The sequence below is a fragment of the Larus michahellis genome, chromosome 5 (genome assembly GCF_964199755.1).
Source record: "Larus michahellis chromosome 5, bLarMic1.1, whole genome shotgun sequence".
Classification (NCBI taxonomy): Eukaryota; Metazoa; Chordata; class Aves; order Charadriiformes; family Laridae; genus Larus; species Larus michahellis.
Genome location: NC_133900.1, coordinates 50145495 through 50166910, shown reverse-complemented (window position 1 = coordinate 50166910; position 21416 = coordinate 50145495). Strand labels below are relative to the sequence as shown.

The window sequence follows — 21416 nt, the reverse complement described above, 5'->3', positions numbered from 1 at the left end:
ATTTAGTTAATAGACTTGCAAATAACATTATTTTGTGTATGGTTTGAACAGCCGACCTGCACAAAAACATACACAGCGATGCAAGCAGCTGAAATCCCAGTGACTACAACTGGAATTACTCTTGTGTCCACCCGTGCTGAATAAACATTACACAATCCAGACCTCTGGGCTGACCCTTGAGCAGAGTAAGCCAGAGGGTAGGCCACCTACACCACTATATGAAAGAGGTCAGGAAAGAATAATGTTTTTCTCACATTGAAAACGAGAACTGACAAACTGTGCTGAAAGAACAAGTGAGGGAAGTATAAAAATTCTGGGCATACATTTATTTACAGAGCACACTTTAAAGTTCCAGAAAAATATCAACAAAATTGCAAAGAGGTGATGCTATTAAAGACTATACACTTTTAGACAATGACAACCTTACAGGCTGAAGTACATTTCTTTTCAAACAACTTCCCAAGAACTGAAACTGGAGGGCTTAAAATGGGATATTCATTCTAATTTATTGTAAATGGAATTTTTATTGTCCAAATTCTAAAAAAAGCAGCTTCGAGAGTAAACATAATTGCTTGTATTATCCACTGGGATTTTCTTAACAACCTAGCTGTATACTAAAATTGAAAAAAATACGATATGCTGCTAAACCTAACTCCATTAAATAAAACTTCTTAGAGAATGGGGGACTATTCAATGCCAGTAAAGAGTACTAGCATAAGATCCTGCCTTTTGGAAGTGCGAAAATGAATGCTCCTTAAATCTCTTTTAAGAGTTATGTATTATAAGCACACAGAGTTAATAGTGACGTTTCCCCTTAGGCTTTTTATTGCTACAAGGATCATGTAAATTGTAATGTAATCATGATTATTTTGTCAGTCTTAGTAATGATTAATGTGTATTCCCTGCTCTGTTTGTTTGCTCTTTGTTTTTCTATCCTGCTATTGAAAAAAGAGTGTGTGACTAATGTCTAGTATCAATCACTTTACCTAACAACAGAAGTCAAGTGTTTTTCTTCTTAACTTTCAAAACTTTTATCATAATCTAATCTTGCAGTATCTGCAGGTGCTGCTTTAAGCCAGTATAATTGTGGATTTAAAAACTCAACAAATGGGCTAGTCCAGTTGACTAAATGAAGAGCTATTGTGACTGTTAGAGATGATATATAACTTCAGGGACACAATGCAAAACTAGGCTGCATCTGAGTAACGCAAAGTGATGATAGTGCTGTGAATTTCAGTTCATAATTGAATTATACGTATGTCTGATTTCTCATTATGTCATCTTGATTTCAAGCTATTTGCATGTATGAAGATAGAGAGGAGGAAAAACACTTCTGGTATCCTATATTTCATCCTTATTAACATGTATGTATACTAGTCTGCCAAAGAGAAAAGAAAAAAATGAACTTTTAAAGGCTTTTATGGTAAAACGTACCAAGTAGAATCGAGTTAATTCATAACTTAGGTAACCTATGACTTGACTATTGCACCACAGTTGTTTTTGCCAAATAAAGTAGGAATATATTTCGAACTCCTGTGACCACCAGACTTTATGAAGCCAAAGCAAGTTTGCTCATTCTGATAGATAAGGATGTTCAGAGGATATATCCTAAATATGAGAAATACTACAGTTGTAGTAGCAGTCCTAAGATCTCCTAAAAAGGAAGAAATTGTCTTTTATTGGAATAGAAACATATGGCAGTAGCACAACTAAATTTACAAAGATTGAATATGGCCAAGAATATCGTCCAGTAACAACACGAGAAATATGGAGAAATATGGAGATTCCGTCATGATAATGTGATATAAACAGTTCAATAGATTAGGTAGCAGATAATAACCCAGATGGTATTTTGGAGCTAGCACTGCTCAAATCTGAAATCTTGTTTTGACCTGCTTAGTATGATATCTGTAGTTGATAAAGAGAAAATTAAGGGAAGAGCAAAAAAAGATGAGACTGATTTGTGAACAAACACATTACTCTCCTAAACAGTGAACAAAAGCAGAGAAGGAATATACATAACTGAAAACATTTTAAAAATGTATATATATTCAAGAAAGGATGGAAATCTTCCAAGTGTTCCAAGGAACACAACTAAGATTAATTAAATTAATGCATGGAAATGCAAAGACACAGTAAATGAAGACTTTAATATTCTTAAGTATTTTCTTAAGGGATGTAAGTTAAGCCTAACAACATAAGAAAACTATGCAAATGCAGATCAAGTCTTTGATTTAATCACTTGCACCCAGGCACTAGAAATCAGGTTAAAAAAAGGGTCCATGTTCAGTTTGATATCAAAGAGCTGTTGGAAAAAAACACTGAAGTGCTTGCTTTCTTGCTCAAAAAGATGGACAGACGACAGGGAATAGGCAGGCACCACTAAGGTACCAGTGGCTGCTGTCTATAAAGTTTTGAGTACAGCAAGACTGTGAAAAGCTGAGAAGTACCAGCCGCGCAGAGACGTTATATGTAATAGTGGTATATCTACAGAATGTAAAAATTGATGTATTTTAATAAAAATGAAACAACAGCTTGGAAAGGCCATGTATAAATGCCAAGCTGACAAATATCATAGAAGTTTGAGACCTTAACACAGACACACCTGTGACCCAAAGATGTCCTGTAGCTGTAGTGGATCAGCTTGATGGATGAATGGAGCAATCTTTTTTGTTCATTATCTGTCATAGCTAAGGAATGATGAAATATGTAACATCCTATCTGAGAATGAGTAAATCTGTAAATGCTCTAATTTTTTGACAATGGAAATGTTGAACCTAGTTGCAGGTATAAAAAAGGATGAAAATATTTCTGCGGTTTTTCTGATATATTGATGCTTTAATCCAGTTTTTCAGAGTCTAATTTGGTCTTTGATGAAATTTAGGACACATCACTTGTATGGTTGGTCTCATTTTCTAGTGATACTATTACCTACCTGGTAACCTCGTTCACAAGGTATTTTGATGATGTATTAGTAAGAATTAGAAAGAACTGATGTGAGGTTAGGTTAGGTTAGGTTAGAACTAACTGAGGTTAGGATAATTTTTTCTGATACTGGAGAGGTTTTTACTTTGGCTCCATATCATTGTCTTGAATACATTATACAAAACAAACCCTTCTTGTTGATGCACCTGCTTATCAGTTATATAAGATTAATGATGTCATGTGAGAACAAACATGTTTTTCCTTTGCTCCTATGAGGTTCATAAATAATCATTGTAATAGTAATAATAACATGTTCCAAGTGTGGAAGAATATATTTCAGAGTTTAAAGATATAAGGCAACTTCTAACCTTTCTCTCACAGTTTGATCTCTTCCCAAAGGCTATTATGACCTCCTACATTTAATGAAAATACATTCCTATTGTGAGTTTTATTAAATACTTTGTTGTAAGCTGTTTTGTTCAGTATTTGCAATTGAATCTGCTCAGGCTGGGAAAACCTGTAATGTTTTCCCTTGAGGGCATGTCTTCTTGCCTGTGAGTATTTCTATGTTGTGTTACTCATCTGCAACTCAGGTTGTCGAGAACTGTAATTAAACTGACAGAAATTTATGTGCCTGAACAGAAGTTATTATTATTTTAATATCTGGAAAAGCAACATGTGATAGCACTTTTAGAAGGGAGATTAAGTCTCACCACTATCCGAATCAGGAAGTTAAATAATTGTAAGGGCTAAAATATGTACTTCTGTCATTATATAAAATCAGTTATCCATAATTCCCTGTGCAAGAAACAAACCTAATTTTTATTTAAAGCCTCAGGATGTACCTGAGAATGCCCCAGGGAAAAGGAATTCTTATTTAATGTAAATGGTGAAGCTCAGTCCCAAACCACCTCTTTTAAAGGCAGTAAGACAGGAAAAGAAGTAAACATGAGATAGCACTGAACTCCTCTCTTTCTTTATAGCAACATTTATAGGAATAGTCCTTTAGGACCATATCTTGGCATATGTCAGAATGGTCTCTAGGCCTTGCTAATTATTGCAGGGTTGGTGCAATTTATATATTAGAAAGCCATAATATTCCCATTCAGTATGGCCTGAAATAGGAAAACAAGCTGGACTGTATGTAGCAGGCGAGCTTTGGATTTTAGAGTGGTTACTATTTTTAAAATAAATGCAGTATGTAATGAATCATATACATTAATATTGCCTTCAATTCTCTAATCTTTTTCTATGATTGTATTTGTTTCAAGCCTCAATCTTGAATCCGTAACACTTTGCTTTGTTTTCATGGAATTAAATGGCTTAACATTATTAGATATCAGAAACGCTTTTCTTTGCAGAAAACTCCTCTAATGAGAAATTTCAATAAATGTAATATTCAGAAATTCATGAATATTTGTAACCTGAGAAAGCACAAGAGCATGTTCACTGTAGCCAAAGTGTTTCTTAATAAGGATAAAAGTCTGTCCTGTCTAAATTTTAACCTACTAAATGTAGACGTATAGATGGTGTGCGTGCGTCTTGTCTCCATGAATATATTCTAATGAAGACAAGTGCAGTGTGATTTTGCTTTGCAAATGAAATTCTAGATAACATCTTACCATTTATGGAGAATATATTGTTTCATATTTATGTGTATGTGTGTTTACATGTGCATTCATATAAAACAAGATATTTTCTTAGTCCTGAAAATAGCCTTATATCAAAAGACTGTAGCTTCAAAAGAATTGAGATTATTTCATAAAAAATATTTGCTTGTTGAATCTTTGTCTTAAGCTTCGTTTATCTACTTTTCCTTACATAATGTAAATTCTGCCCACCACCAATCCACCTTCACACAGCTGCTTTGAAGAAAAAATGATAACACTAATAAAAATAAATCAACCTTTCCAAAGTTTTCTGTGCTATTCTTTATGTGGATCACACTTATGACCACCCAGATGCCCAAAGCTCAGGGTATATACTATTGTTCAATTCAACGACAGCTATAAAGGCAAAACCATGGGAACTCACAGACGTAGAAACAAGATCCTATGGGATCTTTCACTTAGCTGAATCAAAACACTGTACAAATGTCACTTGAAAGAGACCTCTTGAGGTCTCTTGTACAACTTGTGACTTGAACTGAGTCGATTACCAACATTAGATCTGCTCAGTTGCTGCATTGTCTACCTGGGGCTTGAACCCCTCCAAGGATGCCAGTTGCATAAATTCTCTGGGCTCCTGCTCTGCACTACCTTTACTGGGAAGCAATAGATAAGCTTCATCTAATGAACTAAATCTTTATTATTGTTACATGTTTAGAAGAGGTATTGTAAATGGCTTTAAAGCCACCATAGCTACATCTATTTACGTCATTTCTTTTTCTTTCCTATTAGTCTTTGAGCTCTTTCATAGGATATTAGGAATTCTTCACTGTTTTAACTTTCAGAAAGCCCTAAGACAGTTTTTTCATAAAATACATCATATATAATGAATATATGACCATAAGGGATTTTATCAGCACTCATTTTGATTAACCTGCATAACTCACTGATGCCCTTATCCTTTAGGAGTAGTAAATTGACTCAGTGTCAGGATGATAAATTTTTTATGTTACCATATCATCAGGTAGTCCCTTCTCTTGGACAGTGAATTGAGGGATACAGCCTGTGCCAGGAGGAGTTGGGGACTCCTATATTAGTAACAAATAGGAAAGCTCAAATAATTTGTTCGAAATAAAGGCTTATCAAAACCTGTATGTTTACAAGTATTAGGTGTTTCATATAGCCATATATTTTGGAACAGAGTACACTTACTATGGCTTTATTTCACCCTCTCATATATCAATACGTCTGCATACATTCAAAGACATATGCAGAGGTTACTTAAATATGTCCAGTGCCACAATGCACAGCTGAAACATCTCCCTGTAGTTTTCATTTCTTCCAAAGCAGGCGACATGAGCTAGTCAAATAAAAAAATGTAAATCAAGGTCTTTCACTTTCCCCACCTAGCCCCAGCCTTCCTGTGCTGGAAGGTGTCGTTTTAAGTGGTAACTTCAGACCCGAAATAAAGACCTTAAGTTTTTATTTTCTCTCCTTGTTTGTTCTACTAGGAGAGAAGAGATCACTGTGAAGTCCAACCAACTTTACGGTCCTGCCTTTACCTCAGTCCTTTCCCAACATCGCAATTCTTTGATTTCATATTCCTATCTTGCTTTTTGGTTGGCTTTTTCTTCCACTGACCCTTTTCATATCTTTGGCTTAACTTCTTTATTCTTTCCAAAGTCCTCTCCTTTACCCACTGTTTTCATTCTAAGTCTCAAAACAAAACTCCTTTCCACCAACACTATCCTAAACAAATATCTTTCCATGAGTCTCATCTCACATTATTTTCACAGCATTGGTACATACAATACACTGTTCAGATTTCCAATCTCCCTTTTTTGCCATTCTAACTCCTTACTACAATCTTGTGGGTTGAACAGTGGGTAAACATGAAAAGCAACTTGGAAAAAAACCCCAAAACCTAAACTACCTAAATTAAAAAAGAAAATCACAAAAGTCAAATTATATTCTTAAGCAATTTAGTAATTATCTATAGGGTCCCCGGATCCATCTTTCACTTCCCTTTACCAATTCGAGTATATTCACTTGTGTTATATCCACTTGTCACCTATTACCATAACACAAACTCCAGTCTTCCAATGATGTCAGCTTAGACGTAGGACTAGACGTCTTCTTTGTGGTGTGTAACTCTCTCAGTACCCACCGTCCAACAAACATGAACACAGCAATTATTTAGGAATAACTACTCTTACCCTCAGCTCCAAGTAAATTGAATCACTAGCAGACAAAACACAAAATTTCTATTAGTGATATCTGTTAATCATTAAGTACAGCTATGTCTAAGCTCAGGTGTTTTCTGCTAGAGGACACTGACAGCTTACCAGTCCAAGCAGCCCAGCCCAGAAATATCTACTAATCCTGGTTTGTCAGATTGTTTCTGTGACTATACTTCACGAAGCATTTTTCTATTTCTGTTATGAATTAATAGTGAAGCTTATTTTGTTGCTAGCTAAGTTAATAGGAGTAACCTTTTTGCACCCCTGAGAATCCTGAAGAAAAGGAACCCCACAGTTTTGTCAATTTGCCAACTGTCCCTTCAGCAAACTTTCTTTTACATAATGCTAAATTCTTGCCTGATTCGGAGGAATTAAATTATTTACCAAACTCCAAACCAACATTTTCTCCATACTCTTCAGCATTTTAAATGCAAAGGTTCTCTCTGATTGCCTACTTGAAAACAAAGGAAAAGCTACAGAAAGGCTTTCTGATGCAGGGAAATGAAATACCACATCAGCGGCTCTTAAGTAACTGCTTATGCACAGGCTTTTAATCCAAAGTCAATGAAAGACAGCCTTACTCACTTTTAATAGCAGGTGAACTTCAAGTTACCTGACTTTTCTTTGAGACTATAGAATTCATAAGTAGCAACTTGTTACTCCACTGCTCATACTCACATGAATTTGCTTTTAGAGCACAAGGTAGTTTAGGGTGATTCGGCCTTAAATGAAAGAAAAGTAGGACCTTTAAAGCATTTTATTTTACTAGATATAAGATCCACAGGCAGAATTGATAGGGTACCTGACAGCTCACCTGAAGTAACTGCTGGATGCACACTGTGGTTCTGTGATAAATAATAAGAGGCTCATTCTTTTTTGATGAGGACTACCTATTTCCAGTTACATTATTCTTATCACTGATCAAGAAAGAATAAACATACAGACAGTTATTTTGCAGTATATCCCATATCTCTAATATAATTTTTTATGTATCCGACTTCCCAGTCCAGGTGTTACAGGAATTTTCATAATGTCCTACCCAAAGTTAACGGGGTAGCTCCAGCCCTTTTACCATCCTGTTTCCCCCAAAGTCCCCACTTAAACTCACCAAGCAAAAACTCCTAGATAAAGCCACAATCTTAACTAAATTGTCTGCTATCTTCAAAATGTTATAAGAATCCCTCTCTTAGTTTTATAGCTGAGCCTATTAAGCTAAGATAAATGGGCCTTTGAAAATAATTGAAAATTGGACCCAGCTAAAATATACGTTTGGAGTGTGCTTTGGCTACTGATTCAATATATTTGGACAGTGTTCAAAGATACATGGCTGTTACTCTGTATGACACTGCATATTTATCTGGCTCAGAAGTTTAAGACTCTTTGGGCAAATTTTCTGATAGTACAGCTGATTATATCTGTAGTGTTCTAAATCACACCTGAAAACGATAGGGGGCTGCCTTGGATAAGGGATTTTCTTAGATTCTGTTCAATATAATCCTGCAGGAAAAAACTGTAGCAAAGCTACTAACCTAAACATGAATTTTAAAAAATGCAAGCTCATAGCCTAAACGGAGAGTAGGTAAATGAGCTGATTAACTTCAGAGCAGCAGTAAACAGAACAAGTGGATATTTATCCTAGAGTAAGAAATGAATACATAGATCTGCTTTATTGTAATGGTCTAGCTAACAAGAGTCAGACAGGAATACTAAAAAAATAAAGCAGCCCTAGAGTTAGAAGAGGCCTGAATTTTTATCCAAATAACAAACATCATGGTTAAACCCAACTCTATTCAACAAAAGTTGCTATCACAAAAAGGCTATCTGAATTAAGTATATATTTACTTCCCTAAGAGCAGCATATGCTCAGCACCTCAGAGGATTCATTCCAATACAATGGTGCAACTGATTATGAAGCAAATATACATTACATTAAATAAACTAAGGCAAACAAAATTATTTTGAAGTGCTTTTAGTCTGTGATTTATTAAAGGAGGTTGTTTATTCTTAGGGGGAAATTAGAAATTGAATATTCAAATTTAGAATTACAGACACATATATCTGTTTATGGACCAAGGTAAAAGAGACTTTTATTAGGAACAAGGATATCATCTACACAGATTGAAAATATTTTTAAAATATATTGCGGGTTTTTTTAAATATTAATTCCTTTTTGCTTTTATCGAACTTTTTCCTCAGCCCTTTTCTTTACTTTCTTCCCTATAACCTTCTTCAAGTTTACAAGGCTCCACACTGAAGAACAGGTATCACATAGTTTTTCCTTATATTACTTTTCAAAACTCAACTGGAATCAGGAATTAAGAATCTCACCTTGCAACATAAAGGGCCAAGTCAACAGGTAGTCTAAATTGGCCTTGCTCCACTGATACTAATAAGATTCAGCTGATATATGCTAACTCTCAATTGCCAGATCTTGCTTCTCTGGTGAAAACAATTTTGCTATCTGCATGCAGGGGATTTGGTGGGAAATATCAAAGGAGAGAAAGGGCTGGGGGAAAAGGAATGGTAGACAGAAAGGGAAAAACAGCAGTAGGTTCTTTCCTTTACTGAAATAATTTACACTTCAGGAGTGTGGCATTTTCTTACTTTTTGATCTGTTTTTCTATTTGTAGCAAAGTCGATGCCAAAAAGAACCCCTTCATATGCTATGCTAGTATCACATCAATCTATAGAAGAAAAAGCAAACAAGATCAGCTTTATGCTTATTTTCAGAGATAAACCATACTGAACTACTGAATCTTGGGGGAAAAAAAAGAAATAGAAGTTTCACCAAGAGATATATAGTATATTATATGTTATGTACACAGTATTTTTGAAGTTGTTGCAACACATTTTTCTCTAACAGAACTATAAAAACTGTGGACTGGCTTTCATCTGTCTTTTAGGTTTTACTTGGTTTTACGTCTCTTTCCTTTTTACATAAATATACATATGCCCACACATAGATTCATACATACATATTCATACATTCATTTCATATATAAATATCAATTAATATTCTTAATGATGCAAAAATTCAAGCAGAGATTGTACTCCTCATAATAGTTCTGAATCATACCTCATCTTTTGGATAAATCTGAATTATATTGTGGTTCCTTGTAAACACAGTACTAAATTATGATACTGTAATAATCATGCTGGTGCTTGATATTTACATCAAAACACTTAAATATAGTACATTCACATAGACTTCTGTAGTCACAGGTTGGGAAACTTAGATTCTGGATTTCTAACATTGTACTGTATGCAAGTTGCCAAATAATGGTATTTCATTTTAATGTAAATAAAATACTGTTTATTTGTAATTGGCTATCCAAGGGAAAATGAAGAAGATGGCAGCAGAAGCAGCAAGTAGATAAGCAGATGTAGATGTGCACTTGGATACCAGATCTCTGGATAGCAAAGGAGCATACAGTACCCAGCACCTTGAAGATAAACAGCTTGGAAAACACTATCAGGAAAGCACTGTACTAACTGTGTTATACCAGATAACAAGATAATACTCTCAAAAAGGGATGCACAGGAGTTCAACACTCTGTATCACCTCCTGTTCAGAGCAACGGCAGAAGAAGCAAGCTGGGCAATCTTAAAATTTTCTGTATGTTAGTGCTACTGAGTCTTTAGAATAGACCCAAATAATTTCTGTGGTTGAAGCTAGTTTTGCCTTTGCCTGCAACTGACTGTATAAACCCAACCAAACAGAAACACAATGGTGATGAAGCCTGGTAAGCAGCAGATGCTAACAATGCCAGACTGGAAACAATGAAGTCAAGCGGTTCGGCCACTTAAATTTCACAACGGATGGTGATGTTCCAGTGAACAAATAGATGTTAGAGATTCACAATGGCTTATTCAGCATCCACATACACTGAATAAAGAGACTTGGAAAAGAAACACACACAATCACAAAAGCCAAGCTGGTAGAAGCACTGATTTGGGTAATTGTTATAGATAGATGAATATGACAAGTCAATGGGTATGAAAAGCTGGACCCAATGGCAGAAGGTAAGAAAAGATCATAGCATTTACTATGCAGCATAGCTGTCAGTGACACAAGGACAGATTACTCCATTAATGTCAGGAAAATGGAAGAGGATCTTTTCATTGCTGTGGGAAGATCAAGGTATTAAAATTACATATGTACATATGTCAAGAAGTGAAGACCAATTGCAGGACAGACACAGGAACTTTTAAGCAGCTCCTTTTAGGATTGCGTATATGACTTCAGAATGTTTGATCCAAGAAAGCCTGGTAAATGTTTAAGACCTTCTGTAGTGCTTTGCAAAAACCAGAATGTTATGTAGTTGGGAAAATTCGCTCTGACTTCTGATATGCTTGAGGAAGGCCAGTGATTTCACTGGGGAATCTTATGGATGAAATGAAGGGCACAAGTTAGTTGTCCTGAGAATCTTCGTACTTGATTGGGCTTAAACAATGAAAGGGTGCTTTTCAAAACTGCATTTGAAAACAATCTCGTTTCAATTATCTTGGGTGTCATAAATCACCATCATTTTGAAAACACACTCATGAGAGTGAAACATATACATTTACATACATAGGGTCTGTATTTGAGTTAGAAGGTACCATAGGTGTCATGGGGCTAATTCTAGGGTGGATTAGTTAAAATAACAAAACAAGAAAATCATGTAAAGCAGCAATTACTACTGCTTGGTTCTAATAAACTCCCGGAAGCACAGAGTGCAACATTAGGAGAAGGAACAAAAAAATAGTTTAAAAATGTAAAAAATCATTGTTTATAATATTACTACTGTTGCACATTCCTGACTTTATTTCTAAAAAGATTGTTTGTAAAAGGTTTGTAGCTTTCATTGAAAATAACTGAAATAACTGGATGGTAATTAGCATATATAATCATTGTGCTTGCCAATAGTATTCGAAAACAGCACATGCATCAAAAATTAAAATATTTTGCTGGCCTTCCAGAGTTTTTGCTAAACCTAGTGTGCATTGGAACCTGAGTGAATGAAATCCCATTAGTCATCACCATCTTAACAATATGCACTTCATACAGAGCTGGCTTCTGCACAGAGGAAGGAAATTACCAGTACTAACAAAGGAAAGATTTATAATAAGCAAATATACAAAAACTCCAAATAATTACAATATTCACAGCCTGGCAACGACTTTCTAGGCTATGAAATTACTTTTCTTTTTGAAGAATGAAGATTTTACAAGGTTAGTATAAACAAAGGGTAATTGGAAAATCAAATTGCTCTACGCAAGTTATTGTAAGGTCTGGAATAATGGCGATAACATTTTAAAAAGCTTGCTTATGAATCACTGTATTTTTGTTTCGTACATTATTGCCATCAAAAATGCTCTCTTTCAAGTGCTACATGGGAAACATAAATGGCTAAATACAAATACCAGCTTACCCCTGATACAATAAGTTCTCCTCCCAGGTTCTGAACTTCTGCCTTCACCTTGCTGCAGATATTGAGTTGGTGGCAGTAGAGGGCAATGCGTTGAAGGTAGGCTAGCAGATCCTGTTTGCAGGCTGAGTCGGGGCACTACAGACAACAGAAATACTTGATTAGATGTGGCTGAGTTTATATAATTATAGAGAGGTAATCAGAGGAGATAGAGGCAATGTGTGTGTATTATGCGGATCCATTCCACCTTGTCTTTACATGGGATACCTGATGAAATGTGAAAATTTAAACTCTACCTTTCATTTAATTCAAGACTTATGACTTGCAACCTGAAGATGCACTATGCCTCTTTGTAAAAAGAGGAAACCTCTCTGTCAGCCACTAATGAAAAACAATTAAAATAATATGATCACTATGATTGTGGGGGAGGTTCACTTGTGATATCTGTTTGTACAGAACAGAAGAACCTATTGAGCAGCCAAAAGACCAAGTTTGACCTGAAACTCCAAGTTGCTTTCTGGGGGTCCAGGTTAGGATACAACATGGACCACTTAAAGTCCAGATAAACCCGGTCCTGACTGATTACATCCACTCCAATGCCAACTCTTGACTGTCTTGCCAGCTTCCCTGGCATTTGTGCAGACCTTCAGAGGACAGCTCTGCTTCACACTTGGTAGAAGGCAGGCCCCTTACTTGACATGCTAAGGACACAAGATGCAGAGGAGAGGCTGCTTGGGTCTGATATTGACAGGTTTAGCAAGCTTGTTGTTAATGCATAAGTACCTTAATCTGTGCCAGAAGGAAATTATTTACTGAAGTCTAACTGACATAGTACAGAGTGTCTCAGCAGATGACATCAGTATTGCAGCCCTTCTCAAGAACACAATGAAATAAGTTGGTCCCTCTGAATGTCTAATGGATAGGGATACCTCTTCATACTAGAGGGAAGGCTATCTACAGCCCTGTTACCATTTTGTGTGCCGTGCATCTCAAATGTGCTTTGATATGAATTACATTAGGTCAAACGTGGTAGAGTCAGTGAAGGTTTTATAATCAATGTAACTAGAAAAATCACAAGTACACTTTATTCATAGTCTTTGGGACTCTTAATAGAAACGGCATCATCCCCCACACTATCAACAGCATAATAGACAACACTCCTGTAGTTAATATTCAAAGTCTTGCCTCAAGAGAACAGACCTCAGTAATGCACTTTGATGAAACATTGCTAAAAGTGTCCATTGCTAACAGCATGTCTCCAATAAATACTCTTTGGGGCTGCCCAACAAAGTCTGATTGACAATGTTCTTTGAATGTATAGCTTGGGGAGCAAAGATTCTGAATATGTCTTTTTAGCATCTTACCAAGTTTATGCTCAATTTTTACAAAATATTACCAGAGCACAAAACAAGAATTAAACACACATCACTCAACAGCATCACAATCTCAGACTTGAGATGATTGCTCTAGCCCCAACTGCTAATGCTGGCACAGAATATGTTTGCAGTGAAGTAGTTGCATATACTGCCATCTATAACCCTGAAAGCAGTCACTTTGCTTTTCCTCTCCCTTTAAAACTAACAAAAAACAAAGCTGGAGGTTCACCATGGCTGAGAGGTTTAATCTGCTCTATACTTATGGCAATGCTATAATGCCTCTCTTTCTCAGACAGTTGCCACATCTTTCAGGCATGAGTCCCTAAGAGACCTCTTCTCCCTACCAGTGACAATTTAATACAGAAATATTTACTCTATTCTTGAAGTCTATGAACTGAAAGAAACGAACTTTAAAGCAATACTTCTAGAGAGCTGACAAGGCTTTAAATAAAAGTACCTTGGAGCGAATGAAAATGTAAGATCTCTCTCATTAAAACAGTAATTAAAAATGCAACTGTCCATAAAAAGTTTATATTGCATGAGTGTCTCCAAAGTTCTGTAAAATATCATTAAAGCGCAAGCACTAAAACAAACACTTCATTCTCTTAGTGATTTTACTGTTTATTATTAAAGTGTGCATGTTACAGTCTTCTGAAATTTAAAATGTGTCTCAAGCCAATGTACTCTAAGCATAGCAAGTCTTTTGTGTTTCTTTCTTTAAAATACTTCATCTCTGCAAATATCATAGACTAGGAATTTCATCAGCTGACAGATGGATTTCTTCGTTCTTACGCTAAAATGAACCGATGCTATGTTTGAAGGACTGCAATGGGTTAACTACAGCAAAAATGTTGCTGACAATGAAGAAAACCTAAACCCAAAATTTCTGAGGTTATAGGAAAATGGGCTACTTCATGTTTCTTGCCACTGTGGCCCATATTCCCTGGCGGGATGTGTTACACACTATTACATGCTTACTTGAAGAAGAAAAGGAGTACTTATTTTGAAGGGAAAGACTAGAGGCAAAGAAGTTATCAGTTCCCACTTCCAGCAAAATTTCTACTGATGACAATGAAAGGAAAGAAGCAAAGAAAAAATAGGAAGGGGAAAAAAGGAAGCTTACAGGGGGAAAAATGGTCAAATTTAATTTGCCTAAATCTAAAATTAGCTACTTAGAACATGGGCTTGAAATTTGACTCATGACTTTTAATATGATGCTGCTTCTTGTTCGCCAGATGGATAGATAATACAATCTGAAAGAAAGGGGCTGCATATAGCAAGTTCATCTTTCCAGTTGTGGCATGAATTTGGCAATGGGACTGAGGACACAGATCCTAAAACAGGGAGCAGGGGGCTGTAAGGTGGAGGCACAATACTCTGATGCAAAGCAGAAGAAAGGAAGTCAGGGAATCTTGAAAAGGAAAAGTGCCATATCAAGGGAAATTGCAGGAAGAACGAGCTGAAAAGAATACAAGGATTCCTAGGCATATGGCTAGGTAAGAGGGCATCCAATTCTCTACTGCTTTCATGACAGCAAATATATCAGTCTAATTCTAATACAATCACCTGGGCCCAGAAGTGAGACTGTGGAACAATTCAAGCATTTCTGAGGTTTAGAGAGAGTCATTTATGACTTTCCTGTACTGTAAAACCCAAGCTGATTGGTATAGGAGAAAACTTATACTCAGTGGGTATCCAGGCAGTGACTTTTAATAGGTAGTTTTCTGCCAAGTAAAGATAACCTTTTCCTGCAAAAGACAACTTATTAATAGAGTTTACATTATATTTCTGCTTATTTTTATTGTTACCTGATCAGCTACTGCCCGTGCCAATTTGTCCATCCTTGATCCTGCCTCTGCAATCTTCTTGGCTGCATTAATGACATCTGATGTATTCTTCAGGGGGCCTTTACCTCTGTGAAATACAATACAATTATGCACAATCTAAATAAATCATGAAAGGCAACAGTTTTAGTGACCCTGTTTAGTGTTTTGTTTTAAAATAGTGACACAAATAACTTCTCAATTTATTACAATTTCACATTTTAACTACTTTATATACAGCTTGATTAGAAAATCGGTTTGGTATATTTTGTCTCTCTTAAAAATTGCTTTACTAGCAATTTAGTCTGATGGCACCTTCAAGCACATGAGCTATACTTAATAGTATATGCATTTTTAAGTGCTCATTAAGCCAACATTCTTTCTGGAATACACAACTATTTTAAAATTGTGTTATTCCTAAGCCAGTGCTAAATGTTAAGCCTGTCACGTCTAGAGCAAGAACGTCATATTTTAGAAAATATTTTTACAAGTTTTTTGTCAGAAAACAAAGATACGTGAAGCAGAATCCTTACGTTTCACTTAAATGTTACAATTAAAACATATAATTATATAAGCATATAATATGCTTAAAACATGTATAATTAGCTTTAAGACTGATCTTTGACCGTTACTCCTTGTTGCGATAGGACAAGGGGTAATGGTTTTAAACTGAAAGAAGGTAGATTTAAACTAGATATAAAGAAGAATTTTTTTACGATGACAGCGGTGAAACAGTGGAACAGGTTGCCCTGAGAGGCAGTACATGCCCCGACTCTGGAAGCACTTAAGGTCAGGTTGGACGGGGCTCTGAGAAACTCGATCTACTTGAAGCTGTCCCTGCTCCTGGCAGAGGGGTTGGACTAGATGACCTTTAAAGTTGCCTTCCAACCCAAACTATTCTGTGATTCTATGAGTTTTCACTATACTTTTAAGGTGATGCACAAAACTCTAATTTTAGTCATTAAAGTTACCAAAATGTCTATCCACAAAAAGTAAAAGTCACTGCAGACTTTTCTAAGTTTCCTTCAGACTCAAAACTTTAATCCTGTTTCTAATACCAAATTTGCTACGGGTCCTGAGAATGAGTTGGAAGCAAGCTGATTTTCCTTTTTTTTTTTTTTTAAACTATGTGAAGAAAATACAGCTTCAGGTAAGACTGATGGAAAATCATAATATGATCAAGCTTTTTTTTTTTTTTTTTGTACTAAAACTGAAGGCATTTTTTCTAAGCACAACATAGTACCATTTTTGCATTTTTGTCATCTCTAATGCCAAGAATAACATACGGAAACATATTTCCATTTTTATCTTCTTTCCATACTTTCATTTCCACGTTAAACAGATATTGAAATACAGGTATCCCACTTCTGTTGAACTTAAACTGTAGCAAAAATCCTTCATAGTGACCTCATATGCTTCTACATTAATTACATCAGTAGATCTGATTGTCACAAACTCCATGCATTTGAAAAATTATTCTATTTTAACACTGCTGAGGTTACAGTCAACCAAAAAGGTGTGAAATGCTTTGTTCTGTTTTAATGGAATATATTAAACAAGTTTTTTATTGAATCTGATGTAGACAGAGGTGCACTTTGATTTTATTTTTTTAATTTACTTCAAATGTGACAGTAGTTTTCTCTCATTCTCATATTAGTTCTGTTCGTTTGATGGTAGAAAATGTAATTACAAAACTTTCAATTTGATGTTCAATGTTTCAAAGGTTGTCCAGGAGGTTGCAGAACATGTTCATATTCTGCGCAGCTGCTTTAGAAAATTATTTCTTCCTTCCATGAAATGATGGCATTTTTTGGACAGTTTTTCACTCTGTTTTTGGGCAGAAGCATCAGAGACCCAGAGACAATACAAATATGAAAGTAGTTAAGATTACTCTAAAATATCACCCTTCACAGGAGTTTCTACACTGTCATTTGGTATCATAGAATCATAGAATCTTCATGGTTGGAAAGGACCTTTGAGATCATCAAGTCCAACCAAACAACCTACAGTCTCTGCCACTAGAGCATGCCCTTAAGTGCCACATCTAGATGTTTCTTAAACACCTCTAGGGATGGGGACTCAACCACCTCCCTGGGCAGGCTGTTCCAGTGCCTGACCACTCTTTCAGTAAAGTAATTCTTCCTAATATCTAATCTAAACCTCCCCTGCCGCAGCTTCAGACCATTTCCTCTGGTCCTGTCATTATTCACCTGGGAGAAGAGGCCAACACCCACCTCTCTCCAACCTCCTTTCAGGTAGTTGTAGAGGGCAATGAGGTCTCCCCTCAGCCTCCTCTTCTCCAAACTAAACATGCCCAGCTCCCTCAGCCTCTCCTCATATGACCTGGTCTCCAGACCCCTCACCAGCCTGGCAGCTCTCCTTTGGACACGCTCCCGCACTTCAATGTCCCTCTTGTACAGAGGGGCCCAGAACTGAACACAGCACTCGAGGTGAGGCCTCACCAGTGCCAAGTACAGAGGCACGATCACTTCCCTACTCCTGCTGGCCACGCTGTTCCTGATACAAGCCAGAATGCTGCTGGCCTTCTTGGCCACCTGGGCACACTGCTGGCTCATGTTAAGCTGGCCGTCCACCAGCACTCCCAGGTCCTTTTTTGCCGGGCAGCTTTCCGGCCACTCTTCCCCAAGCCTGTAACTTGCTTTTAAGCCTGTAGCCTTGCTTGTAAGCAACGCAAGCCTGCGTTGCTTGGGGTTGTTGTGACCGAAATGCAGGACCCAGCACTTGGCCTTATTAAACCTCATACAGTTGGCCTTGGCCCATCGATCCAGCCTGTCCAGGTCCCTCTGTAGAGCCTTCCTACCCTCAAGCAGATCAACACTCCCACCTAGTTTGGTGTCGTCTGCAAACTTACTGAGGGTGCACTCAATCCCCTCATCCAGATCACTGATAAAGATATTAAACAAAATCAGCCCCAAAACTGAGCCCTGAGGGACACCACTGGTGACCGGCCGCCAAGAGGATTTCACCCCATTAATCACAACTCTGTGGGTACAGCCATCCAGCCAGTTTTTAACCCAGCAAAGAGTACGCTTGTCTATGCCATGATTCGCCAGCTTCTCCAGGAGAATGCTATGGAGGATGGTGTCAAAGGCCTTACCAAAGTCCAGATAGACAACGTCCACAGCCTTCCCCACATCCAGAAGGCGGGTCACATGGTCATAGAAAGAGATCAGGTTGGTTAGGCAGGACCTCCCCTTCCTAAACCCATGCTGGCTGGCCCTGATCCCTTGGCTGCCCTGAACTTGCCGTGAGAGCTCACTCAAGATGATCCTCTCCATGATCTTTCCTGGTACCAAGGTCAGGCTGACAGGCCTGTAATTCCCCGGATCCTCCTTCCGACCCTTCTTGTAGATGGGCGTCACATTAGCCACCCTCCAGTCATCTGGCACCTCCCCTGTTGACCAGGATTGTTGATAAATGATGGAGAGAGGCTTGGTGAGCTCTCCCGCCAGCTCCCTGAGTACTCTTAGGTGAATCCCATCTGTCCCCATAGACTTATGTGTGTCTAGGTGCAGAAGCAGATCGTTGACTACTTCCTCCTGGATTATGGGTGGGTTGTTCTGCTCTCCATTCTTATCTTCCAGCTCAGGAGACTGAACACCCTGGGGATAGCTGGTCTGACTATTGAAGACGGAGGCAAAGAAGGCATTAAGTATCTCAGCCTTCTCCCCGTCGTTGGTTGCAACTTTCCCCCCCGCATCCAGTAAGGGATGGAGATTCTTCCTCACTCTCTTTTTGTTGATGTATTTATACAAGCTTTTTTTTGTTGTCCTTTATGTTAGTGGCCAAGTTGAGCTCCAGATGGGCTTTTGCCTTCCTAATTTTCTCTGTGTATAACCTAACGAGATCTCTGGACTCCTCCTGAGTTGCCTGTCCCTTCTTCCAAAGGTGGTAAAGCCTCCTTTTATTCCTAAGTCCCATGCGAAGTTCCTTATTCATCCAGACTGGCCATTTTCCCCACCCTTTAGACTTGCGACACTTGGGGACAGCCTGCTCCTGGGCCTTTAAGATTTCCTTCTTGAAGAGCGTCCAGCCTTCCTGGACCCCTTTGCCCTTCAGGACTATCTCCCAAGGGACTCTCTCAACCAGTGTCCTGAACAGGCCAAAGTCCGCCCTCCAGAAGTCCAAGGTGGAGGTTTTGCTAACCCCCGCTCCTTTCATCCCTACGTATTGAAAACTTGACCATTTCATGATCACTAAACCCAAGACGACCTCCGACCACCACATCTCCCACTAGTCCTTCTCTGTTTGTGAAAAGTAGGTCTAGTGAGGCACCTCCCCTGGTAGGCTCACCTACCAGTTGTGTCAGGAAGTTACCTTCCAGCCACTCAAGGAACCTCCTAGCCTGCTTGCTCTCTGCTGTGTTATATTTCCAGCAGATACCCGGCAGGTTGAAGTCCCCAACAAGAACAAGGGCTGGCGATTGCAAGACTTCAGCCAGACACTTATAGAATACTTCATCTGTGTCCTCATCCTGGTCGGGTGGTCTATAGCACACTCCCAGCACAACATCTCCCTTATTTCCCTTCCCCTTCAACCTTACCCATAAACACTTGACTTTATCACCATTGGAATCTAGCTCTATACAATCAAAACATTCCCTAATGTACAGAGCGACACCCCCGCCTCTCCTTCCTTGCCTATAGCTTATAGCCATTCATCGCAGCATTCCAGTCATGACAGTCATCCCACCACGTTTCCGTGACGGCAACTACATCATAGCTGTCCTGCTGCACAATGGCTTCCAGATCATCCCATTTGTTGCCCATGTTACGTGCATTCATGTAGATGTACTTCAGCTGGGCTACCTATTTCACCCCCATCCTTGGCCCTTTATCCCTACGCTCATTACTAGTGGGCCTGGTTTTATCCCCTTCCCCCTTCGATACTAATTTAAAGCCCTGTCCATAAGCCTTACTAAGTCTTGGCCTAGTACCCTTTTCCCCTTTTGGGATAGGGTTTTCCCATTCTTAGCAAGCAGGCCCGGTGTCCTGCAGATCAAACTGTGATCACTGAACCCAGAGCCCTGCTTGTAGCACCAGTTTTGGAGCCCGGTGTTGGTCTGTCTGATTTTCTTGTTCACCCATTCGTCAGTCCCCAAAACTGGAAGGGCAGAGGAGAACACAATTTGTGCTCACGAACCCTTGACAAGCTGTCCCAAGGCCCTGAAATCTTTCTTCATTGCCCTTAGACTTCTACTCTCCAGCTCCTCACTGTCTGCCTGTAAGATCCTGTATACAGGGGTGGTGAGTCTACTGCAAAAAAAAAATAGTTGTAAAAGCACAAACTGAGAGAAAAACAAAAAAACTGAGAGAATAATTACTTGGAAAGAAGTATAGTAGTAAGGTATTAAAGCAAGCAAACTTTCTATATGGATAATTAAATTTTAAATGGATAAAATATTTGCTGTTGCCTATTACCAATTAACTAACTATGCAAGTACAAATAGTGAAGTCATTTGCAAATTTATGGTATTTATACACCCCCTCACCCTCTATCTATCTATCTATAAGGTACATGCGAACCCCGTATCGACAACGCAGAGGCTGTCTCCTCTGAAATAGGTTGCAGGCTCCAGACACAAGGCATGTGATCAGCTGGAGATTAAGAAATCTATTTGAGCATCTCAGTGAGGTGAATAAATGGATGCCTTATTTTAATTTTGAAGAAAAACATAAAGATTTTTGTCCAGTTTTGTCTAATCACATTTTGATAAATACCATTTAAACTTTTGAAGTCCCATAAAAAACAAACACTGTAAAAAATTTAATTTATTATGGTGACCTGTAATTCAAAGAGTCTTGTAAAATGTTCTCCCTGGTGTGATTACCAATATGACTATCTTTAAACAAAATAATTCTGTTTATATGATATCATTAATGAATGGCCTTTTGATGCTTTGCAATTAGAAAAGAACACATCAATAGAAAAAAGAAATGAAAGCAAAAAAAAAAAATCATTACTGACAGGCTCCAATAGAGTATTAGATCAAAACAGTTTCATTTCATTTGGG

General features: G+C 37.9%; 1 protein-coding gene across 4 annotated transcripts in view; it reads right to left on the bottom strand.

Moving 5' to 3' along the window:
- CTNNA2 (catenin alpha 2) overlaps positions 1-21416 on the bottom strand; it is a 516068-nt gene that overhangs the window by 20745 nt on the left and 473907 nt on the right. For all 4 annotated transcript variants that reach the window (XM_074587252.1, XM_074587254.1, XM_074587251.1 and 1 more), the window contains 2 exons: positions 15368-15473; positions 12187-12321 (listed from right to left, as the gene is read on the bottom strand). In XM_074587252.1, the coding sequence (XP_074443353.1) occupies positions 12187-12321; positions 15368-15473 (241 nt within the window). The remainder of the gene's footprint in view (positions 1-12186; positions 12322-15367; positions 15474-21416) is intronic.